At 42.2% G+C, this 27,995-nt stretch overlaps 1 protein-coding gene and 2 long non-coding RNA genes across 4 annotated transcripts in view; 1 reads left to right on the top strand and 2 right to left on the bottom strand.

The window, feature by feature from the left end:
* Positions 1-5: 5 nt before the first annotated feature.
* Positions 6-27,992, bottom strand: LOC140613886 (uncharacterized). Its single transcript, XR_012014768.1, has 3 exons — positions 27,625-27,992; positions 7,175-7,239; positions 6-1,667 (listed from the first exon to the last, which is right to left on the bottom strand). It is a non-coding gene; the product is annotated as an uncharacterized lncRNA (long non-coding RNA).
* Positions 23,119-26,618, bottom strand: LOC140613887 (uncharacterized). The gene is made up of 2 exons (XR_012014769.1): positions 26,067-26,618; positions 23,119-25,586 (listed from the first exon to the last, which is right to left on the bottom strand). It is a non-coding gene; the product is annotated as an uncharacterized lncRNA (long non-coding RNA).
* Positions 27,162-27,995, top strand: part of PLOD2 (procollagen-lysine,2-oxoglutarate 5-dioxygenase 2) — a 93,695-nt gene continuing 92,861 nt past the window's right edge. For both annotated transcript variants that reach the window (XM_072792378.1, XM_072792379.1), the window contains exon 1: positions 27,162-27,364. In XM_072792378.1, the coding sequence (XP_072648479.1) occupies positions 27,232-27,364 (133 nt within the window). In that variant the 5' untranslated portion in view covers positions 27,162-27,231. The remainder of the gene's footprint in view (positions 27,365-27,995) is intronic.

Here is a 27,995-nt window from a genome sequence, read left to right on the forward strand (position 1 = left end):
GAAAGGAGAAAAACAGCATGATACATTCCAAGTGTAGTCAGAGTGAGCTAGCATAATATTATACTTGGTGACACTTAACATGGCTACTAATAGCACCTAGTAGGCTTTCACTCAGTATCTGCCTAATGAATCATAATGCAATCAGTGAATATATTTTTGGAATATTTATCATAGTACCCAGTAAAAAGTTTTACCATTCAAAAAACATACCCTTCTCTCCACCATTTCATTTTATTAATAATTACTTTATTCAGCCTCTACTAAATTCAAGCATAGAACTATATCTGAAGGCAGAGGGAAATACAAAGGTAAAAAATACATAATTACTACCCTCAGGGGTTCACAGGCTAATGGATGAGACAGACTTTTAAACACAAAATTTACATATCTGAGGGCCATGCTGGCAGGTGTTCAGTGAGATGTTGGCACAGTTGGTAGAGGCCTTGTCACTAGCACCATCTCAGGTGCTATATATTTCTATCCCGTTTAATCAGATAGTTTAGGCTGGTTGTGTCATTAGCCCAGGTGCGCTTCCTGGCACTGGTGGAGGTGAATGAGATGCATTTTTGTTTTGTCTGCGAGCTGAATACATGGTAAATACAATAAAAGAGGTCAATTCAGCAAATTTCCATCAAGGAAAGCAGGGATTGGTGGTTACAGTAAACACAGAGCCTGTGAGAGTGGGACAGCTGAGATGCTCAAAAAATATTTGTTGAATGAGTGAACACAGTTGTTTTTTTTTTTTTTTTAATTTTTATGATAGTCACAGAGAGAGAGAGAGAGAGAGAGGCAGAGACATAGGCAGAGGGAGAAGCAGGCTCCATGCACCAGGAGCCTGGCGTGGGATTCGATCCCAGGTCTCCAGGATTGTGCCCTGGGCCAAAGGCAGGCACCAAACCGCTGCGCCACCCAGGGATCCCCCAGTGAACAGAGTTCTAATGTGCATATGACAGTGTGTTAGGTGTTCAAGGAGACAGTCCTCTATCTAGCAAAGGTAGTCCTCTATCCCTCAGCAAGGATACAGCAGGGAAGTATGCAATTGCAGCACAAATTTAAATAATTATTGCATAAAATAAAAATCATTTTATTTGAAAATATAGATTACCCGATTCTCACAACTTCATCATGAGACAAACATCAACACCATTTTTCAGAGGAAGAAACAAACTTCATCACGAGATAACAGAAGAAGATGGAGCTAGGAATTCCCCCTCCCACCCTACAGTAAATGAAGGAAAATGGAAATGTTGGATGAAAGGCGAGAAACATGACCCCTCCTGGAAGAGGAAGGGAGGGAGAGCACAGCAGGTGAACTTCAGCGAAGTTGGGAGCTTGTAGAGTTGCCCAGTGTCAAGGTCCAACTAGAAATCAACGAGGGGGTGAGTGGGCACTGGTGAGTATGGCAGAGGTGGGGTCGGGGCTGAGGTCGGGGTGGCGGAGGCACCTCTTACGGTGCCTCTTCACATAATATATAAACAAAAAGCAAAGAGCCAACTCTAAAAGCCTTCTGTAATTAGCTAGCTCAACGATGGCCCAGGACATTTTCTTGCAGCTCTTCGTTCTGCTGCTTATCCGCGGGAGGCCAGCCGTAGGAACTCCGACAATTTTGAGATGTGTGGTTGCTGGGTTTGCCTCCAGATTCAGTTCCAGGGTAGATGAATGTGCATCTGGGCACATAGAGAGGGAAACCAGCGCAATCATGAGACAGGTGGTATAATGTGGTCAACTAACTAGATAGAGAACTACGGTGACGATGATGATGAGGACGAGAGCAGCTACTCTTTCTGGTGCTTCTACTCTGGGCACCATTCTGCTTGTATGGATTTTCTATGTACTAACTCATTCCATTCTCATAACCCTGTAAGATAAGACGACTATAATAATTCCCATTCTATAGATGAGGAAATGGAGATTTAGGTATCCTGCACAAAGGAAGCCAGCTAGCTCATGTCCACAGAACCATTAGTTGAAGGGGTCTCCGGAGGCTGCGTTATAAACCACTGGACCTGGTGCTTCTTTAGCCTCTGTGTTGTGTGGTTTATCATTGTGTGTTAACTCAGAAATACAGGGACATAGAAATAGAGGAAGATGGTGGCATGTTACCCCATTTGGTCTCTGAAGTTTAGGATTATGGCTGGGAAGCTCATGAGGCTCCGAGGGGTTTTATCCGGGGGTATGTTCTCTCCTACAGGTGTGCTTTGGGTTCTGCTGATAACCCAGTGGTGTTCCCAACTGAAGATCACTTTTATGCCATTCCATCAGTTTGGTGCTTCCCAACACATGTATGCATTTTAAATATGAAAACAAAAAAAAAATGAGGATAATCTTAGTTACAAATTCTCAGCAAACAATTTTTTCTGTACCTATAGCACAAGCCAAAACAGTCCAACTTTCTCTTGATCGCAGTTTCCCAGTAGGTGAATTTTTTTTCAAGTTCACCCTTTACACTGGAGTGTGTGTCTCTGAAAGTTCTTATTTTAAGAGCCCCCGGGGTCCTGGGCTGGAGCCCTGCATTGGGCTCCCTGCTCAGCGGGGCAGACTGCTTTTCCCTCTCTCTCTGCTTCTCCCCTCCACTCGTGCTCTCTCCCTCCCTCTCTCAAATGAAAAATAAAATCTTTAAAAAAAGAAAGTTCCCATTTTATTGGTAGTCTCTATTCCAACACTACGCCTTTGCTTAAGCCCATGGCTCATCTCCTGTCTCATCTTAGTAGGTGAAGTCTAAGCCACTGGCCAATAAAGATTGGTAACTTGGCTCTGGGATGCCAGAGAAAGAGTCAGCATCGGTTTAATAGTCAAAGATTTCAGATCGTGCCTGATTTTGACCTCTACTGAATTCTCCTACATTCTTAGGAGCTACATTTTGCATTTACATAACTTTTGGTTATACTTTAGCTAGACTTTCTATGTATGCTATAGCAAAAGGGCTTTAAGATGCTCTTTGCAACATTGTCAGCAATGGAACTGATCTATTTTTTTTTTTAACAGCACAAAATTCTATTATAAAATAAAATATTCAGGGGACAATGCTTTAACAGAAATACAAAATTTAAAACAATTTTGAACTTTTATATTATTTGTTAGACCTAATTTACAACTAAATTTTTTATTTTCTATTTGAAACCATGTATATTATCCCTCTATCATATTATTGAATTCCAGATTCTCTTAAAATGTGTTTAATGTGTCTAATGCTATTGTTAAATAAAAAGGCTTCATCTAAAATAGTGTCAGCTCTTCTGCAATCCAGGCTCAGATAAAATTTTTTTTTTAATTTATTTTTTTAATTGTAGAAACAAACCATTCCTTGGGTAGTTTTGACATGTTTGCTCGAATTGTCTTAGCTAATAATTATTAAACATAATTTATTTGCGTTTTAATTTCTTTCATTATAACTGATGGAAACAAATTACTTTTTAAAGCTCTTGATTGTGCTGGAATGGCCCCTAGAGAGGAACTGAGAGAAGCAATTTAAATGACAAAGTATTTATCTAGTTTGCAGCCCCCCCTGGCCAGTCTACTATAGGGGGCAGCACCAGCTCATGAGCTCTTCAATAAAGTGTGCTGGTTTTTTCTTTTCCTCAGTCAAGAATATATTGGTACTAATCTAGAAGTTTTCATGAATATAATCAAAGGATTTTAGAGTTAGAAGGGGCACTAAGGACTATCTGCTCTACATTCTATTATATAAATGAAATTGAGAGAGGCTCAGATAGTGCCCAAAGTTACACCGGGAATTCAGAGTGAGAACCAGAAGTAAAAATACAGATCTCCATGTATTATTCCAATTTCCTTCCACCACACCAAAAATGTAGCAGTGATTTAAAACACTGTGATGCAACATCTTTCACAACATTGGAATTTTAAGCAATAGGGAAAAAAAAAACTGTTTCAAAGTTCTGATGTTCTCAATTGTCTTTTTAAAGTTGATTTTCTTAATACAGTCTGTCTCTCTCCCCTCCAAACTTTCTCCCCCAAATAAATATCCCCTCAGTTGAAGGCTGGGGAGCAGGGTCTTAGGGCCAGGCCCCTAGTGTTAGGAACTCCACCCCCCACCCCCGCCCCCCCAGGCTGAGGCTGTAGTGGAATTTCAGCACTTCGGAGCGGGGTGCGGCCTGTCCTGTCCCTTAGGCCGGCCTGGTCCCGGGCCTCGGGGGTGGGGTTGCAGCGGGAGGCCTGTGCAGATGCTGGGGTTCTCACTGAACCGTGTGAGCCAGCGCATGTCTGTTTATGCTGGAGCCCGAGACAGTGAGGTCAGACACCCTCCAAGGCTCCTCGGACTCGCTCATCCCTTCCATCCCCCCATGGAAGTGGGTGGTTGGTAGTGGGTCTGGCGGTCTGGGGGTGTCTAGGGGCAGGGGCTGGCTCCAGGTGATGGCTGGGTGGGGCCAAGCCCACTCCCCTGCAGCCCTGCTCCAGGCTGCGAGCCGGAAGGCAGTGCCAGCACCGGGGCGAGGCTCGGCCCCCTCCCCTGGCCACCCTCCCCCCGGGATGGGCCACAGCGGGAAGGAGGCTCACACCGAGGTCGGGGAAGCCGCGCGGTGCGTGCGCCGGGGGACTCCGCCTTCCAGGAGCTGCCCGAGGGCACCTACTGCTGAGCCCAGGCGCCCGGAGCCCAGCTTCGTCCCAGCGCGGGGAGCTGCGGCAGCAGCGGAGGAGCAGCGGGGGGGAGCAGCGGGGGGAGGAGCGGGAGGAGCAGAGGGAGGAGCAGGGGGGAGCAGGGGAGGAGCAGCGGGGGGAGGAGCGGGAGGAGCAGGGGGGAGCAGGGGGGGAGCAGTGGGGGAGCAACAGGAGGAGGAGCAGCGGGGGGAGCAGAGGGAGGAGCAAGGGGAGGAGCAGGGGGGAGCAGGGGAGGAGCAGCGGGAGGAGCAGAGGGAGGAGCAGCGGGAGGAGCAGGGGGGAGCAGGGGAGAAGCAGCGGGGGGAGGAGCGGGAGGAGCAGGGGGGAGCAGGGGGGGAGCAGTGGGGGAGCAACAGGAGGAGGAGCAGCGGGGGGAGCAGAGGGAGGAGCAGCGGGAGGAGCAGGGGGGAGCAGAGGAGGAGCAGCGGGGGAAGCAGCGGGGGGAGAAGAGGGAGTAGCAGCGGGAGGAGCAGGGAGAGGAGCAGCGGGGAGCAACAGGAGGAGGGGCAGCGGGGGGAGCAGAGGGAAGAGCAGGGGGAGGAGCAGGGGGGGAGCAGCGGGGGGAGCAGAGGAAGGAGCAGCGGAGGAGCAGGGGGAGGAGCAGCGGGGGGTGCAGCAGGGGAAGCAGCGAGAGGTGCAGCGGGGACAGGGGGGAGCAGCGGGAGGAGCACACAATGCGGATCCGGTGGCCGCTGCCTTCTGTGTTCTAATGCCCTAACTCGGGCATTCCTGGGTAGCTCCGCGATTTAGCACCGCCTTGAGCCCGGGTGTGATCCTGGAGACCTAGGATCGAGTCCCACATTAGGCTCCCTGCGTGGAGCCTGCTTCTCCCTCTGCCTGTGTCTCTGCCTGTGTGTGTGTGTGTGTGTGTGTGTGTCTCATGAATAAATAAATAAAATCTTTAAAAAAAGATAATGCTCTAACTCATTTTTACGCACATATCTATTGTCTACTTCAATAAACCAGAGTAATTTCACGGAAGTCTTCCAACTTTAGAGACAAAACGGAATTACTAGGCTACAACAGCAACAAAAGCATTTAAAATGTTTATGTCATGGGTGATAGAAGTTTATTCATTCAGCCGTTGATATAATGCTGTCTTGTCTAGTCACCACTCGCATCCGAGTTCAATTCATTATTATGTATGTATATACGTACTTGTAAAAGGCTATTATTTGTTGTTTGCTAGATTTTCCTGCCTTGAAGAAATGTAATTGTCAGTTTAAAAGGAATATCAGTTCCGCAAAGACGATCAGGCCACTACCCTAACAGGGAGAGCTAATACAGCTAATACAGCTAATGCTCAATGGAGCCCAACTCTTGCCCAGATGTGACCTAATCTGCCTGTTGACCTGACAGGTAACATACAGATGACATGGCTGGATGCGGAATATTTTATTCAGGAATCAGGAGTATAGGAGGTCAGCGGTCTCCCTGGCAACTCTCAGTATCTATTTTTATCCCGTTCAATTGCTTTGCTATTATTTTCTCTACTAGTAAAAAATAAAATAAAATAAATTCTATTTTTCTCTGCATTCCATATGTTTGCATATCTCTCCTCATCCCATTTGCCTTTGTGACTTTCTGTGTTATAACATGTTCGCGGCACTTGTTTGAGGTGTAGTCACAGGAACTGCCTTGATGTAGAAATCCCAGAGAACTTACACTATTTTCTTCCCCGACAGCTCTATAACTCTCAAAGGGAAACTATATTTACATTGCTGGTGTTTTGAGAGATTACTTTGTGAGTGAAACCATTTACGAGAGAGACACAGGAAAGAAATACAAATTATTTTTATTCTGATAAAGCTATTTTTAAGGACATGTGGTGTTCTCTGGCAATAAAATGTTTACAGAATGGGATAGAAACAGAATTACCCTCTCCGTCTCGGGCAGAGCTGGAAAACCAGAGAGATCCCTGGTAGAGGCTTGTCCCTATAAGATCTACCCCATAGATGATGCTTTAATCAGGGATCCCTGGGTGGCTCAGCGGTTTGGCGCCTGTCTTCGGCCCAGGGTGTGATCCTGGGGACTCGGGATCGAGTCCCATGTCGGGCTCCCTGCATGGAGCCTGCTTTTCCCTCTGCCTCTCTCTCTCAGTCTGTGTATCTCATGAATAAATAAACAAAATCTTTAAAAAATAATAATAAATAAATAAATTAAAGTTTTCATTACTTATCTCTCTTCCCCAGTATTCCTAGATTTTATAACCACTGGCTCAATTCCTTTCCTGGTTTCCCCTACCCAGCTTAATAAATAAATAACTCCCCAACCCCACATGGATCTCCCCCACCCCACCCTTAATCCTTCCTTCTTTCAGCCAACTAAACCAATCTACTTGAGGATTTTGCTCATCTTTTTTTTTTTTCTGAACCACACAGAAAAGACACTAAACCAAGGAAATGCACAGTTGGATTGGCTTGTGTGTGAGTGTGAGTGTGCATGACCTTTTTTGTTTTGTTTTGTTTTAAGGTATCATCCTGCTTTTATTCATGTGGAAATGTAACCTTCAGGGTATATCCTGTCAGCGTTAAACTAGGAATTTAGAAAAACATACCTCCTAACTGCTGCCTTCAGTGTCAGTTTCGAACACAAGCCACAGGGTCTCCTTCAGTATATGGTCTATTGAAAAGAAAGAAGTATTATTATCTGTGCCAATCTGAAAACTATTGCCTAGAATTATTTATTAACCAGACAAGTCACCACTATCAGTAACAAATATATGATAAGGGAACACCAAACACCCTGGGACAGTGTCCAATATTCATTTAGGGGTGGGGAAGCACATAACTAGCAAGTTTGGGGTGTTTTCTGGAGAGACATGGGGTGTATCAGAGTGTACAAGAATTTTGGGGGGCCCAGACTTTGCATTGAGTTCAGCAGCTGCCCTTGCTAATTAAATGATCTTAGGCTACAAAGGAAGCTATTGTGCTCCTCCACTTTTGCATCTGTAATATTAAAATCATAATGCCTGACTTGTTTTGATAAATTTCTTTTTCTGATAAGTGTTTTTGTGAGACTTCCAATGAGATAATTATGTGGATAGGACTGGACTACTCCAAATATTAGCATGTTTACTAGTAAAAGAAAAGAAGGAAGAGTAGGAACAGGGTTTGTTTTGCTCTGTACAAAGAAATCTAGCTGGGCTCTTGTAGAGTCTTTTATGTGCTATCAAAGCATACTGACCCAGAAATACCCTCAAGGGATAAAAGAAATGCCAGTTAGCAGGCCAACTGTAAGCATTGGTTTTTCTAAGGAAAAAGAAAAGACGAAAAGTGCCAAGCCACAAGATTAGCCCCCTTAGAGGCTCCTGGCATCCTGAGTGGGGATCGTGGATTTCTTAAATAATCATGTTCCCTTCTCTTGGTTAGATGGAAGCATTAAGTCATCTGACCCAAGGATGAATCACAGACAAACTTATGGGAAGATTCCCAAAGTCTGAGTGGTAAAGTTAAGTGAAATGGAAAAAAAAAAATGTGTATGGATGCCATGTTTCCATACGTCTAGATAGATTAATTTAAGTTCCCTTTATGAACCAGAACCCAGTTCTGTTTTTAGGGTACAAGGATGATGTTGGGCTCTTCTAAGTTTGAATATGCATTCATTTAGACAAGCTCTAGATTCAAGTGTACTATTACAGTTTTCATGAAACATTTTTTAAAAATCAAACATCATGGGGGGGTATGGGTGGCTCAATTGGTTGAGCATCTGACTCTTGGTTTAGACTCAGGTCGTGATCTCAAGGCTGTGAGATAGAGCCCCCAAGGGGCTTCCTGCCTATCATGGAATTTGTTTGAAAGTCTCTCCCTCTGCTCTCCCCACTCATGTACCCAAGCCCATGCTCTTTCTCTAAATAAATAAAACCTTAAAAAAAAAATCAAATAACATATTTAACCCTCCTAAAAGGAAGCAACATAATCTACCTGTTACCTACCTATATATAACTACCTATATATATTTCACCCCTATTATCTACCTATATATATTTCATATGTTCAATTCTTAGACACATTCGATTCTTTACGAACTTAACTGCCCTTGTATACACACCCATTGTTAACAAGATATTTATTTTTCATAAGGACTTAGGGCAAGGCCAATGTAGAGAATGTTCTAAGGTCTCTGTTGCTAACAACAGTTTTGGAAATCATGTTTTAAAAATGACTCCCCAAACTACAAAACTCAGTCTGTACCATAAGTTCTATGACTCAGTTGAATCACTCACCACATTCACCCACTTATCTCAAATCTATTCTCAAAGATTAACCAAATTAAGTTACACCCTTTTGAAACTCCTCCAGTAGCTTTCCATTTACCCATATGCTGTGAAGTAAACTCAGTTTTCTCCCAGGGTCCTAGGTCATCCTTCATAGATCCTAAAGTAGCTTATTCCTTTTTTTCACAGTTCACCTGCTCAGACTCCTCTGTCTAAAATATTCAATCTCAGAAATCACTCTCTCCTTCTTGTCAGCACTTAACACCATCAGAAACATTATGTTTTTTTTTTTTTTAGAAACATTATGTTTATTTGTTTATAAGAGTTCCAGAGATGGCAAGGATTTTGTGTTTCATGTTTACCATTATATCTTCACTGCATACAATAGTGTCTAGCAGGAACAGAGACTAAATAAAAGTTAGCTAAATGCATTGAGTATAGGCAAAATAATATGGCCTCTATAAAAATAATTCCAAAAAAAAATAATAATAATTCCAAAAAGATGAATTTAAAAAGGTATGGATGAGAATAGCATCATTAGAGTAATTGTGTCCCTAGCCACTGTGGCTACTTTGAAGGAGACACTACTTGGAAATATTCATTGATCATAAGGAAAAAAAATCTTTAAGAATATAACATATTGTATATATTCCGCTTGACTCCCTACTTTTATAATCTTCTAAGCTTTTTGGCAAGAGATATTTGACTTTTATGTGGATATATTGATTTTCCTGGGATATAAATCCAGGAATAATTTTCTCCTCACCAATTTGTTTTGCAAGAAAGTGTTCCTGTCTAGGCCCTATCTTGTCTCTAGGGTTAGGAATCCAACAGATGCCTCAGAAGTAAGCATGGGAGCCTGGGAGATGTTAGTCAGACTCATTGCTATCTCAGAGCAACTGGTTGCTAGTAGATGAAGCTACTAGTTGAGGAGATGGAAGTTTACACTATTGTTTTAGACATTTGTTACAAGGAGAAAACAAGGACACTCCAGTTGGTCAAATGATCAACCTGAAGCTATGTCAGAAGTTTCTGGAAGGGAGGAGTAATGGCTGTTGGTAGCAATATTTTTTAAAACTTCTTTGCTATTGTATCAGGAGTGGCACATTAATGAAAGATAACAGGGACTTGTTTATAGGGCAGAAGGTTTCTTGTATCTGAGCCTTGACTTTTATGTTTATACATAGGAGTAATTAGTGACTTTATTTATTTCTAGATTGGGAAGATGTCTTCAAACTGGTAAATACTTAAAAAACAGCAATAACAACTAAAGCTCAGTGTCAGGCTATTGGCACTGGGCACAGAAACCCAGGCACCAGGGAACTCTATCAAGGTTAACTTAGAGACTCAGCAGAAGTGAATAAAGCTGAAATATAAATCTGTTTAGAGCAGGATGTCAGTGAGAAACAAACCTTGGGTTGAGGGCTTATATTCAAGAGGTGAGGAGTAGTGTCAAAGAATTTGTGGCCACATTTTAAACTGCCTGAGTTCCAGACAAGGAAACTGTTCTCTGGAGCTTAAGATAAAGAACAGTCCTACCCCACGAGCTTAGTCCCAGTGATAAAGAATGAATAGGAAAAGCAACAAAAGGCTTCAGAGCCCAGTGAGTCAGAGGTAGACTTGGATAGTTTGGGGCCTGGATGAACTGAGTTTGAGAAGGATTAAGGTTTCTTTGGTAGCAGAGCTAGGTATGAAGAGATTGAACGAGAAAGCTTGGCAAGGAAAATGGGAAAATAAAGTAGAAATAAAGAAAATAAAATCACTCATAATTCAACCACCCAGAAGTAACGAGAGTTTACATTTTGATGCATTTCTTTCAGTGTTGTGTCTCCATGCATGGGAGTGAGAATTTCACAATTTAAATGAGTTTGTGTGTCTGTGTATGCACACGTGCACATCTGTGTGTGTGTGTGAACATGTAAGTGAAACATGATCACACCACATAAGTCTTGTGACAGTTTCAACAAATTTAGTATGGTGAGAATGATACAATGTGACTTATAAAGCTAGGTCATGATAGGCTAGGCTATTTCTAACTTATTTTCTGGAATACTCACACTTGGAGCCCTAAACCACCATGTAACTTCTGACTACCTTAAAGCTGCCATATTATGAGTTAGCCTCAGCCCCATGGATAGACTGTGTGTAGGTGCTGCCCCCCACAATGGGAGTGGATGAGCCTTCAGATGATTCTAGCTCTGTAGACTTTCCCCTAGCCTTCAGATCTTCCCAGATGCGGCCCTTGAGGAGGAGAAGCAGAGCCATGCTGTTCATACTGTGCCTGTCTGAATTTCTGATGGTAGACTCTGCGAGCTTAATAAAACAGTTGTTTTAAACGACACTGCCATTTGGGGTAACTTGTTACACAGCAATAGTAACCAAAACAGGAAATTTGAACCCAAGTTGAGTCAGATGTCTGACAAAGAGCTGAAGTCAGCTACTTTTTCCATGGCCTAGGAGCCAAATGCAACCATTCTTCTTAGGTTGACATAATGCTTTTTCCAATTGTTCCATCAACTCAAGCAGCCTGAAGGAGAAGCTCTGCTTCCTATTACAGAGATGCTCAAGGAAGCCCTAGGAATAGACTCCTCTTAGTAAATCATATCCTTTCCTTAATGAGGAAATATCCCTAATAAATTATATCCTTTACCTGTGCAGCTTTTGAATCCTTAGAATTTAAAGACCTACTTTCTTTACCTCTTAAAATTCTAGAAAATTTCTCTTTTTCTAAAAAAAAAAATATGCATTTGCCTGTCTCCCTGACTTCCAGTTTGGATTTAGCCAAAGATTCTAATCTCTGACAATTTTTTTCAGGTTTGACCTGGGTCACATATACCTTGAATATCAGAAGTGAGAGGAGGAAATGAAGTCAAAGTAAATAACACAGATACAAACTAGAAGCACAGGATAAAATTAGGAACCAAAGGAAATGTAAAAAGAACTGTCATTCTTGTTCAGTGACTGTGCACCAGTACCTACATGTATTATGGTGTTTCAATATAACAGCAATCCTAATGATTAAGGTATTTGTATTAGTCCTATAATAAGTGGATGCACAGATTTTTCCCCATATGGCTGATAATCATACCAAGGAGTCTGTCAGGAGTCTGACGCCAGATCCTGTTCTCTTAACCACTACTGTACTGTCTAGAAATAGTCAAAGCCATTCTCATAATAATACTGAGTTTGACTTTTTTCACTCTGATTATCTCGAGTGTGTATTTGGAAGATCTGCATAACTCAATGAGCCAATGTACTTCACATTTTTAATGCACACTGTTACAACATAATACATAAAAATCCATTCAAAGTGCAAAACAGACCAATGAATTTTAATGTAACAGAGTACCAAACATTCTTTGACATGATTCACTTTGCAACTAACCTTTCAGATGCAAATTTTGTTGTGGCATCAAAAGATATCCACAATTATCTAAAAAGGCTTTCATAATAATCTTGTCTTTTTTTTGTCTATGTATTTGTATGAGACAAGATATTCTTTTTGTACTTCAACCAAAAAGCAAAAAGTCACAACCAACTGAATGTAGAAGATATGAAAATCCAACTGTTTTCTATTAAGCAAAATATTTTTAAAATTTACCATTCTTCAAAAAAAAAATTTACCATTCTTCTTATGGAAATATATTTTCCATAAAATATATGTTAACACATAGTTAACATGTAGCGAATAAATTAATATTATTTAAGAGTCTGTTTTAATTTTGAATATAGTAAATATCAATGAATATAACCCACATAAATAGAATATCTTTGGAACCTGTCCTAGGCAGGTGAAGCTGCCTTAACACAATATCTTAGACTGGGTGGCTTAACCAGCAAATATTTGTTTCTCTCAGTTTTGAAGGCTGGGAAGACCAAGATCAAGATTCAGCAATGGGAATAGGGAAAGAAGGTACTTCAAACCATTTATACTGACGGCTTCCACTTTTCTATTAAGCAGAAGACAAATGATTCTCTTAAGATTGAGATTGTTAGGTGGATCTTGAGGAAGGAAGCAAAGAACCCTACAAACCATTACAGGAATAGCAGAGAAAACTTTCCAGGAACATTTAGTTTTATGCTTACAAATGATCACAGATAAATTGTTGAATTCCTGAAACTTCCCATGGAAGAACAACACATTTTTTGTTGTTACTGAATATTGTTCATTTGTTCATTCATATTATTGCTTAGCTCATGTGAAGAATGAAAAATGACAATAATAATGACTCAGAGTTAGATACTTTTGGTAATTCTTACTAAACTGAGCAGCAAATTAAATTAAAGGTTTTTATTTCTCTCTTTTAGAAAAGCCTCTCTCCATATTCTTCTTGCATGTCCACTATAGAGTAAAAAGCAATATGACTATTGCAGATTTAGTTTGTGGCTTTAAAGGATAGAGCAAGAGTTATTCCATTTATGAGGTTGGAAATGTACACTTGATCAAAAATCTCTCCCTGGAACTAGCATTCAAAGTTCTGTAGCATGGAATTGCATTATCAATATAATTAATATAATCTTAAAAGTTAATTTAAAAATTTAATATAATCCTTAAAATATTTAGTAAATTCAACCTTGTTTCATTCACAATTCATGGTGACATTATCTACCTCTCAAGCAAATCTATGAAAATATTTTTAAAAAATGCTACACCAACTAAATTCATCTTTTAGAATGATTAAATGTGTTTACATGGGGAAGTTTAATGTGCAGGCTGCAAGGCAAGTAGAAAGCCTTGGTGTAACTCTGGGCCTGCCATGTGTCAGGGCCTGGGAGGGGAGTGAAGGCAATTCTCGTGAGATGGCGCAACAGAAGCAGAAGATCATAAGGTACAAAAGGTCACCTTGCACATCATTATGACATATCCCATTTCTAATATCGTACTTTTTATAATCCCTCTGAGAGGCAAATGTTTTATTGCTTAACTGCACAAGGAGATTAGTGACACTATCAGTGATGTGAAATTGCATTAGCAGAGCTTTGAAATGACTCGGGGAAATGTTCAATCTATGTCTCAATTTCAAGGAACTCTTCACACTGTCATGTGACCAAAAGCAAATTTTCTTCAAATGATGCAGTGAAAAGACACACGGATTCCTTTTATAGATGGAAATTTGAAAGTCTCAGAAACAATTGACAAGAAGGAGACAATATCAGTTGGGATTGTCTTGACAGTGACCAAAGACCAAAGGCCAAATCTTCACCTTAGCCTTCAATATTCGGCGTTTAGTGTCCTGCCACCAGCATGACACATAGTAGATGCCAGCCCTCAGGCTTTGGAAACAAATAAGGGGGAAAGAAATAGTTTAAAAATACAAGAAACATTGTTAATTTAAACATTATTTCTTAAATATGTTTATTCTTTCAAATTTCATCCAACAAACAATACTCTACTAATTTTTTTTTTTAGTTTCTAGCTCTATGATTGCAATTAATTAGATTATCATATATGTAAAGATCGGTGGAGTTACACCAAGATGTACTTCTCTACACAACAGGAAAGCAGACATATGATTAAATAAATTCACATGGCCTCACGTTAAATTTTATTTAGTCCCACAGGGCCCCTGGGTGACTTCAGTAGGTTTAGCATCTGCCTTCAACTCAGGTCATGATCCCCGGGTCCTGGGATGGAGTCTGACATCAGGCTTCCTGCTCAGTGGGGAGCTTCTGCTTCTCCCTTCCCCTCTGCTTGTCACTCTTTCTGCTTGTTCTCTCTACTCCTCTTTCTCTGTCAAATAAATAAATAAAATCTTAAAATTTTAAAAAAATTTAGTCCCTCAAAACTCTTATTGTCTTTTAAAAATTCCATAGTTAAACATCTTGGAGAAATGGCAAATACTTTATAGTAAACAGCTGATATAAAATTAATATTTTCTGAGGGAATCCATGTAACATCATGTTATTAATGATGTCCAGTCTTGATTGACTGACTTTACAAAATATTGGTATATAGATTTTTTTTCAAAATCAGAAAAGTTTTGGGGCACCTGAGTGTCTCAGTTGATTAAGTATCTGACTCGATTTCTGCTCAGGTCATGATCTCAGGGTCATGGGATGGAGTCTGTGTTGGGCTCCATGCTGGGCATGGAGCTGCTTAAGATTCTCTCCCTCTCTCTCTCCCTCTCCCTCTGCTCACCCCCTACCGTGCCCCTCTTGCACATATATTCTCTCTCTCTTAAAAAAAAAAATTACAATAAGAACATCAGAAAAGATTTTATTAACCAGTTACAGTTTTCTTATGTTGTCTGTAAATGGCCTCTTGTTTTCCTTTTGATTTCTGATGAGAGAGGTACTTCTATAGAAAACATTTTGTTCTTATCACATATTAATATTTCACATCTGATAATACATCACACTTGTTTTTGAATATTTTTATTTTTATTTTTTAAAAGATTTTATTTATTTATTCATGATAGACACACAGAGGGGGAGAGAGGCAGGGACACAGGCAAGAGGGAGAAGCAGGCTCCACGCAGGGAGCCTAAAATGGGACTCGATCCCTGGTCTCCAGGATCTGGCCCTGGGCTGAAGGCAGCGCTTAAACCACTGAGCCACCCGGGCGGCCCAGTTTTTTGAATATTTTTAAATGCCAGTTTTCTGATAAATTCTGATAAGATTCACAAGTCACAATATAAGACAGCAAACTAACATTACTTTTCAATGACGATGAAACTTTGCCATTATGGCTCAACCGAACATTGGTCATTGGACTGAAAAGGTACAATGTTCAATAGTCACTCTTCCCAAACTCGTAGCACATGATGGTAAGCTTAACACCAGGTTCCTAACATCTGAATCAAAAAGAAGTGGAGAGTCAGGTATAATGATGCAAAAAGAGTGAAGTAATTAAAGACAGAGAAGTACAACTATAATAGCTTATAGAGTGGGGGGCAGTATACAACAAAAGGAGTCAATATCCTGCTTTATTAATCTCAGTATAGTAAGTAATATAAGTATATATCAATTACTGAAATACTAGTTAGAAAAAGAAAACAATGAATTCGGTCTTTATGTATGACGGGGAGGGGGGAGTAAAGACACTCTCATTCATTCATGAGATATATATGGCATGCCTACAATTTTAAGGTTTGGGGAATACAAACATGAATCAGGTATAGCCCTGCCTCAAAGGAAAATACAACCCATATGCGAGGAAGTAAATACACTCTCAGATGCAAATGTGATGAAGGATACAGGCGGAATGCCAGGCAGGGCAGAGAAGGAGGGGGCACTTGGTGCTGCATGGATCATAGAAGCCCTTTGGTGATAAAATGATTAGCTGCTTCCTTTTTTTATGGAATGTTCAGACGCCATTAAATTTATTCTTAGTGACGAGGTCCATCCTGATGATAGAGTTTTTAAAGAATATACCTCTAATATGTGGATCACTTGGACTTTATGTAGCATATACTGATAATGATTTCTATCAGACAACACTATGGAGGTCCCTAAGGTTTTGAGAAACCAAAGTTCGAGTATTAGAAATATTAAAAATATTTATAAATCCATTTTTAAGTCTCACCCACCTCTTGTCTAAATCATCTTATCGAAACCAATAGTTTCCCATAGGAAATGATTGCAAAAAATATCATTCTTTGTAACCACAACAAAGAGATAATTATTTGCTGGGATGCAACAACGGGAGGTCATTAATACGTACCAGTGACAATGGGTTCTCTAAGTTTCTATTTTGATGATTTCAGCCCAGTAGGCCTACATGTCTTTATCTGTGAAATCCATGATTGTAACTACAAAGATGTTATCTTTATTTAATTAATAGATTATTGAATGCAAGTTTGAAAAATTCAATTTAAATAGAAAAATATGTATTAATCAATAATAAACAGAACAACAACATTTCTATTCTTATGGAATTTTTAATATAAAATAGAATTGAACATACTTTCCTGTGCATTATTTGTTTCATTATAAATGTTATATTTGTTTTAATACTTTGCTCCTTTAATTGATCAACCATACCATGAGATAGGAACTGTTAACATTCTCATTTTATTGATGGGGAAATTGAGGCTTAATGTAGTTAAACAAATACCTAGTTAAATATAGTAGATTAAACACATGCATTTCTGTCTACTTTCTCCAAGAATCCAGGTAAAAGGTAGGGGAAAGAACAAAAAGTAAGTAGGCAAAGACAAAAGGTAATAAGAGTAGGATGAGAGTAAATGATACCAGTAAATTATGGGTACATGTAAAGCAGATAGATCCCTAGCAAATCCCTTAGCAGAGTGGAGAAAGCTGAAACCCAAGTGCCTACAGAGGAGAAATGAAACAGTTCTTGCTAGAGAAAAGGCTCCTAATTTGGAGCTGCCAAATACCTTGGAATGTGAGATGGAGTGGTACAAACAAAAGAATTGGTTTAGGTAATGACCATGTGACCTAATTCTGGCTGATGACACCAAGGGAAGTCTTTTGACATGTTTTTGGGGGGCAGTTACTGGGCAAAGACATGAAAAATGGCAGTTCCTTTTCGTGTTCAGGATATCTTCATGTCAATGTATAATTCCTAAAACCCCTGCACACATGTTCTTACCAGTCCAAGAGCAAGGGTTCGGCAGGCCAAGAGTATCAGAAAGAATCAGACCCAATAGACCTATGCTTGGGGACCTCCCTGCTTCTGGACACAGTTGCGTAATAGTAGATTTTCTTTAATTTCAATCAGTTCAAGGGGTCAAGAAATCAGGTCAAGATTTCACAGATATGGAATGGTAAAATTAGGGTTGGGATCCAGATTGACCTGAGTCAAAGATTTGAGATAAACATGATGCCATATTGCCATTAATGAAATACCTTCAGCGTATACATTAAAAGTATATTTAGCATATACTTTGTATACTCACAAAACTGGTTTTTTGACAGAAAAAAATTAGGATGTATGAAATTTAGCTGATATTTGATATTGGTCATGAGTAAAGACTACATTAAAACTTTAATAGCTTACCTTCCAACACTTTATTTTTGCAATAAAAATGACATTTTTTTGTAATTTATTTTTTTATGTACTAAAGCATCAAAATCAATTATTTCCTAGGTGTGCTCTATACTTTCAAAAAAGACTGATACTGAGAATTGACATGGATAACAACAAAAAGAAATGAAAGAACATAATGTTTCTTACTTCTGTTATTTAACTATGTGCCCAAATCAGTAGACAACAAATGCTATGCTTAACCTTATAAACCAGAAATGACAAAAAATATTATCTTGAGAGGATAATTCAAATTATTATTTTATCTGGGACATCAAGGTATATCTCTCATATTCTGTTATCCAAAATTCAGAACATTTTTAATGTAATAAAAGTTTATTTAGATATATTATAAAGAAATACATAATATGATTTAATTTACTATTTAGCACAGTGATTTAAACATGCATGAATATATCCAAAGTGAGAGAAGTGTCTGATTCATTTTGAAATCCTGAGGACAAAGTAGTGTCTGGAATATGGTGCCTGCACAGTAACTATTTGTTGACTGAATAATGAACAACTGTGCACCTACTTTAAGGAAAACATGGGTGGAATAAAGAGAAAAAGGGATTTTCCACTTTGGTGATTGTTTCGGGGCAATTTTGCTGTGTGAATACTAGTTGTCACATTTATTTGTTTTAATTTAGGCAATAATAATTATTGAAAAACTGAAAAAATCAAAGGGTGGTATTTACAGAACTGATCCGATAATATTTTTCATTGTAAGAGATTTTTAAATTTTTAAGAAAAAATATTCTTGTTTAAAAACTTGTTCTTTACATGATTATTTGCCTTTTATAGTCTATACCTGAAACATTTTTTTTCGACTGACAATCCTTTACATCTAAATAGTGTTTCCACTTTAGGTTAAACATTTTTAAGAATCATATTAATAGCTGGAAAAAAAAAAAGGAGGGCCACACATTAACTAAGTAACATGAGGACAGTAATTAAGAAAAACACTGTGATTGAAGGTAAAGATAAATTAGAGGGCAGTCACCAAATGGCTGCCTTCAGATACCAGAGTGGTGTCGGGGATAATGTCAGAGGCCTTTGCAAAGTATGATGCCTGCAGGGAGTTCACTGAACGTTTCACATATGATACAAAGAGGCTCACCAGCAGTCAGCAAGTGGGCTGCATGATCATTACAACTATCTTCAAAGGTATGAAGGTACTCTGTGAATTGTGATGTGTCTATAATACACAAAATTACATCTGACGCAAACCATCTCTTTTGGAAACCTGTAATGAAAAATGCTCTAAAGAAGACTATACTTATAATTCTGGGTGCTGCATTCAGAATGGGCATGGCATGGCATGCTGACCAATGCCATATTTTTCTCTCTCTCTCCTCTCTTTCTTTTTTTAAGATTTTATTTATTTATTTGAGAGCGAGAGCCAGAGAGGGAGAGCAAAAGTGAGGTGAGGGGCAGAGGGAGAAGTAGGTTCCCCATTGAGCAGGGAGCCCAATGCAGGCTCCATCCTGGGACTCGGGGATCATGACCTGAGCTGAAGGCAGTCACTTAACCAACTGAGCCACCCAGGCGCCTCTCACGCTTTTCTCTACTGGCACATCCTTTAAAGTAAATCCTTCTTCCTTTCAGTTCAATTGAAAAAAATATTTCCTTTAATGTATGTCACAAAATTCATTTTCCAGATTTCAGGAATGATGAATTAAAGATACTACTAGTACTTTGATGGCACATTTTAAAATAATATCCATTTCTCTGGGGCCAAAGCTTTATAATTTTCTATGATTTTATTCTCTGTTCTTTTTATAACATCTAATATTAGAGTTACTTATATCTGTTTGATTGCATATTGGATCTAGGTATTTCTTAGGCTATGCTTCATTTCCATTTAACATCATTGGAGATCTCACCAAGTGAAATTATGATACAATCATCTTACTCATAATATTCTGGCTGAATCAAACATTCATAATCAATGTATGCTAAGTTCAATGCAGCCTTAATCAGCTCTGCCAGCACAGGGATGTTCAGAATCTGACCAGCCAGTCATGGGGCAGAGCACATAAGGAGCCACCCAATAGCAGGTGGCAAGATAGTGCCAGCAACAGACTTGAAGGAGGGTCAGAGGTTGGCAAAAGCTAGAGACCTCCATTCTCTGAAGATTTATGAAGAGCCAAGGAAAGCTCTCAGTCTGAGATGAACTAGGCTATCAGACAGGGATCCAAGATAATAACTAAATACATGAGCTAAGGCATGCAAAGAAGAGCTCAGTCACACGGGAATATGGTAGCAATAACATTTTTGGAAACTGGGCCCAGTATAAGATTAGAGTTGACTCAGGGAGGTCCAACTCCAAGCTGATCAGGAATTACTGATTATAGATTCCTTATATTCTCAATATGTATGGAAAGAGTTGGTTCTAGATTTAGAGTTAGGACAAGGAATAGATGAAGGTTTAATGGGGCCTCAAGTGTATATAATTTTAGGCATTTTTAAGAAGAAAAAGGCTATAGTGTTACAAATTCAAAATAAGGTAAAGAATGGGTACTTATTTAGGAAAAGAAAAGTAAACCTAACAGTTGATGGAATCCTTGGGGGTTCGGTTTCAAGATCTCCTTTGGCAGTTTCTGTGAAATGCTTTTTTAGTAACTGTTCCTGATTATAGCCTTGCTTCCTTCTCAACATAAGATATTATACAATTCCCAGACACTCCCCATACGCCCAGAGACTCTTGTGAGTGAAGTCTCTGATGCTTATACACTCCGTTAGCTTCAGGGCAAATGTGCCTCTAGATAGAGATATTTCCACAGAAAAGAGTTAAATAAATGGTCCTGAGAAGAAGCAAGTCCAGGAGAATGAGGGATCAGAAAAGCTAGCCTAAGACATCATTAGAAACTACCATTGAACAAAAAATTTTTGACACTGTATTGTGGTTAAATTAATGTCATTCTGATGTCACTTATGTCAGCAAATATGTCATAGCTTTGGTATGGAACTTTGGTAAAATTGTTTGGGAGACCGAATTCAGAAGCCACACATTTCTTCTGCTGACCTTGTAGGGTGACTCATGGCTCAGACAGCCCTGTCTCAGTCAGTGAGAACAGTCACAAAACATCTGTTAGGATCATCTTTGGAGTACTTGTGTGCTCTCTGGCTCTCTTTGCCATCCTGGCCCACTCTTCTTACTTTGAATCTGCCTAAGTTTAGCTTTATGTCTGACATCATGTTGTTAGGTAGGAGGGTTTCATGATTCCTATCTACCTAGGGAAGATTCTATACAGTCATGCTCAGAGGCCTAAATCATATAATGAAGCTTAAAAACGTGGCTGGGAGGGGGCACCTGGGTGGCTCCGTGTTTGAGCCTTTGGCTCAGGTCATGATCCCAGGGTCCTGGAATCGAGTCCCACATCCGACTCCTGCATCAGGCTACCTGCAAGGAGTACTTCTCCCTCTGCCTATGTCTCTGCCTCTCTCTCTGCATCTCTCATGAGTAAATAAATAAAATATTAAAAAAAAAAAAAAAAAAACTTGGCTGGAATGTTGAATGGGAACTTGACTCTATAAAAGGCTTCTATCTTTTCCTGGAGACAAAAAGGAACCAGTGAAGTAAAAAACTTCAGAAAACAGCCCATGCACATTTCCCCTATGATAAATAAATGTTTTTGTTGGGCGAAGAAAGCTATTTTGCTTACTGTATGTTAAGCCTATGTTTATTTTCTCATACTGGTCTTGTTTGGATATCCAACTCCTGAAAAAGTCACCTTGGAAATCATTCCCTTCAAATTGCAAGCTTAAAGAATTTAAAAAGAAAGCAGCTGGGGTCCACAGAGTATGCCACGAGACTCAATTGTAGAAGGCACCTGCAGCTTGGTGGCAACTTGCTCGCCCTAAATTTAGAAAGGCTGCCCCCTGACATCTGCAGGAGAGGCTGATTTAGACTAGCGTTACACCCCAAAAGTTTTTTTTTTAAGATTTTATTTATTTGTTTATTTATTTATTTATTTATTTATTTATTTATTTATTTATGGGAGTCACAGAGACAGGGGCAGAGACATAGGCAGAGGGAGAAGCAGGCTCCCTGTGAGGAGCCTAACGTGGAACTCAGTCCCAGGGCCCGAGGATCACACCCTGAGCCGAAGGCAGTCGCTCAGCCACTGAGCCACCCAGGCATCGCCAGCCTGAAAGTGCTGTTGCACACTGTCCTCCACACCCTCATCTCCAGTTTATATGTTACATTCACTGTGGTCTCTGCTCCCATCTAAGATTTTGAGCTTAAACTCATGTCCATAGTGCTAAAAGCACCGACCGTTTCCCAGGCTTTTTTCTATTTCCCAAGTCTCTCTTCTGCAGAATTTTTGCTATTTCTCTTACTTTATCAGTCTCCTTTGCTGACTCCTCCTCTTCCCCTCAAAGCATTTGTCTTCTCCAAGTTTCAGCTCTTGGCTGTCTGGTTGTTTTTCCTTCTCATCTATTTCATTTAACCTCTCCCTTCCTCTCCACCCCCAGGGCTATTTCATGTGTTCCCAAGGTTTGACTTCTCATTCATTTAACAAATATTCATTGAATAAATATCCCGGTCTCCTTTTTTGCTCTCACACCTACATTCAAACCATTTGATTGTTGGCTCTACAATCAAAGTCTATTTAGAAGCTGACATGCTTTTACTGCAGCCAACCAGGCCGAAAGCACCATCATCTCCTTGACCACTATATTACCTTCCAAACTGGTCTCCAGGCTTTGTACTTCACCTTCCTGTGTCCCTCAGTCTAACCACGTATCTGGATTCTGTGTGAACCTTCTCGAACCCTACACCAGACCATGTCACTACTATGCGTGCAACCATCTGAATGGCGTTCTCTCTCTTTTCTCACTTGTGGTGAGAACACTTACCATGAGATCGACCCTCTTAACGGATTTTTAAATGTACAGGAGAGTTTTGTTATCTATGGATGCAATGTTGTTTTGTAGATCTCTAGAACATATTCATCTTGCATATCTGAAATTTTACACCCACTGATTAGCAGCTCCCCTTTCCCCCCTCCTCTAGCCCCTGGCAACTACCATTCTGTTCTTAGTTTTTGTGAGTTTGACTATTTTAGACTGAAGCGGCTTATCTTACTTAGCATAAAGTCCTTAAGGCCAAAGATATTATCAGGCTCTATGACTGACTTTGTCCAAATGCCTACTTAACTTTGCCCTCCTTGTTACCTCTTGAGGCTACACTTCATCTACTGGTGTTACCCACGGTCACTGAACTCCTGCTCTTTGCTACCTTGCTTGCCTTCTTTTACCACTCCAGATATGTTATGGCCTCAGAATCTTTGTTTAAAAAAATATTTTATTTATTTATTCAAGAGAGACAGACAGAGAGAGAGGCAGAGATAGGCTCTAAGGGGAGCCTGATGTGGGACTCAATCCCAGGACCCTGGGATCACGACCTGAGCCGAAGGCAGACATTCAACCACTGAGCCGCCCAGGTGTCCCAATTATCTCTTTCTTTATGTAAGAGCAAATGCATAGGGATGTTTGTTTTCTCACTAATATATTTGTTTTACCAGCATCTAGAACAGTGCCTAGACAGAGAAGGTAAATAGCCAATGTTTTCTGAATGAATAAGTGAATGAAGGAATACATGTTACTATCTGCCAGTTACTTAATATGCAATGATGAAGAATTGGGTCCTGCTCTCAAAAAACATGCTAATAAAAAACTGTCGCAAATGACAGAGATTTGTTTAAAGAGTAAGAAAACCTGGAATAAGGATGCCAACCTGGCCTGAGGTAGGATGAGGCACCAAAGTTGGGCTTCCTGTAGGAGGCAGCACCTGAGCCTGACAAAAGTTAGCCCAATGAAAGGAGTTAGGAGAGGTTTGGAGAGGAGCTTTTTATTATTTATTTTTAAGATTTTATTTATGAGAGACCCAGAGAGAGAGTCTGAGACATAGGCAGAGGGAGAAGCAGGCTCCTTGTAGGGAACCTGATGCGAGACTTGATCCCGGGACCCCAGGATCATGACCTGAGCCAAAGGCAGATGCTCAATCACTAAGCCACCCAGGAGCCCCTGGAAAGGAGCTCTTTGGATGGAGGAACGAGATCAACAGAGGCATGGTGGCTGAGCAGATGGTGTTAGTGTTCCTCTCATTCCTCTTCTTTCTCCTCAAAGCTTTTTACCATTTCTGGATATGCCAACCTTACTTATGGCTAAGAGCTGCCTCATGACTGGGAGCCTGCTGTGCCTATGAGCACAAGCAGGCTGGAATGCCTGAGAATTAACAAGTGCCTCTCAGCTCTTAATGACTAATGAGTGTTGGGGTATATATACCCCCATTCTCTTGCCCCTTGGCCAGGCTATTTCTGAGGGGTTAGGTACAGCAATTGTGTGGGACTGAACTCTATTCAATTACTGTTGTTGATTTAATAAATGCACCCATTATCAACTGAATTCTCTTTCCTGAGTCATTTCACCTCCAACTACCCCTTTTCTCTGAAACTCCCAACAAACTGTTGATCCTTGAATCTTGGCTCAGGGTTGACCTCTGGAAAAACTCAAATGAAGACAGTGATTTTTATCCAAACTCTAGAGAATAAAAATGACAAAGTCTTTGGTCTGCTTTGGGGGATAATAAAGCAAACCATGTTGGTTGTTTATAGGGTATAGGGAGAGGTGATTTGGTTTGATAGTAAAGGAATTTGAATTCAATGTTAAAGGATTTGGACTATTTCCAGATTCCTTAAGAAATCTTTGAGTTTGGGCATAAAGTAATCAAAAGAATATCTGAGAATGATGAATCTAGCTGGGGTATATTGTGGCATCTTACTAGGGGCAGGAAAGGTCTGTAGTTAGGAAAACAGTTCATGGAACACAGGGCATATTCAGAAGTGCATTAGTGAGGTGGCATTGAGAATGGAAAGCAATAGATGAAGAGAACATGTCAGGGGAAAAAATGACAGGATTTGGAATCGAGTTCTGTGTGTTGCGGGGGTAGGAGGAGAAGAGCAGAGAATGTCTGAGGCTATGCGAGTTAGAGAGCAGAAGTATCATTAACAGAGATGAGGAAGCTGTGAGTGGGATCTGGATTTGATGAGTTAAAGACCTTTAGGGTTTGTGCCAGTGGAATGTCCAAGCAGAAATGTTCAGCAGACAGCTGGAAATATAAGGCGGCAGGAAGGATTCGGTTTCAGAATTGGGGGCTCTTTTAGACAATGATAAATGTGCCTGGCTATTTGAAAAATCCCAAAGCAATACTTGCTTTATACAAGTCTGATAGTCTTGACTCTTACTAGAGGAGAAATTTCATAGGAACCTGCAGTCATTGGTGGACTTTGCAACTGAAATACCCGCTTTTGATGTGGAGAGGCTAGCAGTGTGTACGGAGGCAAAAGGGGGAGAGACAGGGCAGAGAGCTAGGCTCCAACCAGGTGAATTCTCGAAGATACTGGACAACCCGGGAAGCAAGAAGTCCGATTCAAGGAGTTTGGCGGAGTTCAGGTGCAGTAGACAGGTTCTGGAATTCTGGAGACGGAGATTTGGCCAGAAGACCAGCCATTCCGCTCAGAGTCTTCAGACTCAGAAGACTGATGTTGTTTGTTTTCTGCCTAATTTTATGGAGTGGAGCTGGCCGCACACCGAAAGATGTTATTAAGGAGTCCATCCCTCAGCTTTTTTCTTCTTCAGGCTACATAAACCTTATTTCATTCTTCTCACAGGTCATACTTTCCATTTCTTTAATTATTTGTTACTCTTCTCTGAACTTTCTCCAATTTTCCTCTTAAAACCCCGAGACCAAACCTTCAAAACAGTAACAACTGGCTTAGTTCAGGGCACAGGAAATGATTTTCTAAAATGTCACACCCAGGCAACATTTCTTTGCAGGTTTTTCCACCTGCTTTAAACGAGACCATTTGTTACTCATCTAGATATGATGCTAATTTTAGACACAATGTGATTATAAGGGGATATCTTTTTCAATAATTTTCTGTTTTAACTCCAAAGGCTCACAGTGGAAAGGGTATTGGCTCAAATATATATATATGAAATAATACATATATATGTGTATATATACACACATATATATGTATATATACATATATATATTTTTTTTGTTTTAGGAAAATAAAGGTAGAAGATTACAGAAAACTAGGGTATATTACATCTGATTCTTTCTCTCCAAGCTGTCCCGCTGGTACTTTTGCCCCTGCTCATCCTAGCAGACTGAACACGGGGCTAGCTAAAATGTGAGGAGGTGTAATTCAGAAAAAGGGAACTTACTTAGACAGGAGTCAACACTGGAAGCAGGGGAGGATGTGCCAGGCCCCGGAGAGATGGCTCAGGCAACTCTGGGAGTAATTTTCCATGTGGACTGAAGGAAGATCTTGTAAGGCACAGCCCCAGGTTACACAGGCGGGACTCCAATTACACAGGATTTACAAGCCATTACTGGAGAGAGTCTGTGGCTCTCCTGGCGCAGGCGGAGGAGCAAGAAATGTTCACTGGGCGATAAAAGCACTTCGGTGTACGGGGTAAAAGAACAACCGGGCCTGCCTTCTACAGAGTGCAGAAACTTGCCCCCACCCCTCCACCCTCCGAGTGAGGATTGAGGGTGGAGGCGGGGTGGGGGGGGGGAGCCATTTCCATGACTTAAGAGTCAGGCGAGGGGGATGCCTGGGAGGCTCAGCGGTTGAGCATCTGCCTTGGGCTCAGGGCGTGATCCCAGGGTCCGGGGATCGAGTCCCGCGTCGGGCTCCCTGCAGGGAGCCTGCATCTCTCTCCGTGTCTCTCAGGAATAAATAAATAAAACCTTAAAAAAAAAAAAAAGAGTCAGGCGAGGTCTCCGAGCTGAGACGGCCGAGGATGTGCAGCCACCTCTGATGACAGGGCGGTCTCCCAGTGCGGGGGCGGGGGGGGGGGCACCGGGAGGCGCCCGGTGCTGAGGCAGCGGGGAAGAGGGGCCCACCTGCCGGGCTCGGCCTGCACCGCCCCCGCCCCCCCGCCCCAGGCCCACTCCTGACTGCAGTGCACGCTCGGCGGCGCCGCCAGACGCTCGGCGTGAGCCTCCACACGTAGCCGCAGACGCTCCTTAAATAGGTCGGAGCTGAGCAAACACTCCCAGACGACGGACGGCGAGCGGGGGCGACCGCAGGCGCGGCGGGTCAGCGGGCGGCCAATAGCCGGGGTGCGGCCCGCCCAGTCGCCTCCCCCGTCGGGGAGCCTATAAGTCGCCCGCGGCGCCGGGGGGCGCCCGCCCTCGCGCCCTCGCGCCCGCCCGCGTCCCGCCCGCGTCCCGCCGCGGCCCCGCTGCGCGCACTCGGCCCCGCCGCCGCCGCCGCCGCCGCCGCCGCCGTCCCGGGCGCCCGGGGTCCCCGCGCTCTCGCGAGAAGTGCGCCGCTGCAGGGCGGCGGGGGCGCCGGAGCCGCGGGCCCTGCGGAGGCCGGAGATGGGCTGCAGCGGCGCCCCGAAGCCGCCGCCGCCGCCGCCGCTGCTGCTGCTGCTGCTGCTGGCGCTCGCCTCGCAGCTCTGCAGCCCCGGCGTCGGGGCCGACTCGGAGAAGCCCTGCAGCATCCCCGCAGGTGAGTCGCCCCGCGGCTCCCGGGTCGCTCATTCATCCGCCGGCCCCTCGCGCGGGGCCCGCAGGTGAGGAGGCGGGAGCCGGGCCGCCGCCGGGGCCCCGAGGTGAGTGACGGCGCCCCCTGCCCGCCGCCCCGGGGAAGGCTGCGAGCCCCGCCCCGCCGCCCCCGCCGCCCCCGAGCGCGCGCAGCTCCCTCCGGCTCGGCGGGGCTCGGCGGGGCTCGGCGTCGGGCCTTGCGGGGCCTGGGCTGGGCGCGCGCACCTTTGGGGCGACTCTCCTTTCTCCTCCTCTCCTGGAACCGGCGTGCAGGACTCGTGTCGGAGGAGGCAGCAGGCCCTCTGCGACCGAAGCTCGGGGCGCGGTGGTGACACGTGCCCTCCAGCGCCCCGGGACGCCCCGGTGACACCTGACCTGCCCGGAGGACACACATCTCCGCTTAGCCCTTTCCCTCCACCTGGTGTCTTGCTTCCAGAAGCTGCGCCTGCAGCGCAGAGTCCAGGCCCGCGCCTGCAGCGCCGAGCGCTTTACATTTACCCAGAGTTAAAGAGCCTCCCCGCGTGGTTTGTCCGCACGCGGCTCGGTGCCAGCCGGTGCACAGGCCTTGGAGTTTGGCGCTTTTGTGCTCGGACTCT

This window comes from Canis lupus, chromosome 22, assembly GCF_048164855.1.
Source record: "Canis lupus baileyi chromosome 22, mCanLup2.hap1, whole genome shotgun sequence".
In the NCBI taxonomy this organism is placed as follows: Eukaryota; Metazoa; Chordata; class Mammalia; order Carnivora; family Canidae; genus Canis; species Canis lupus.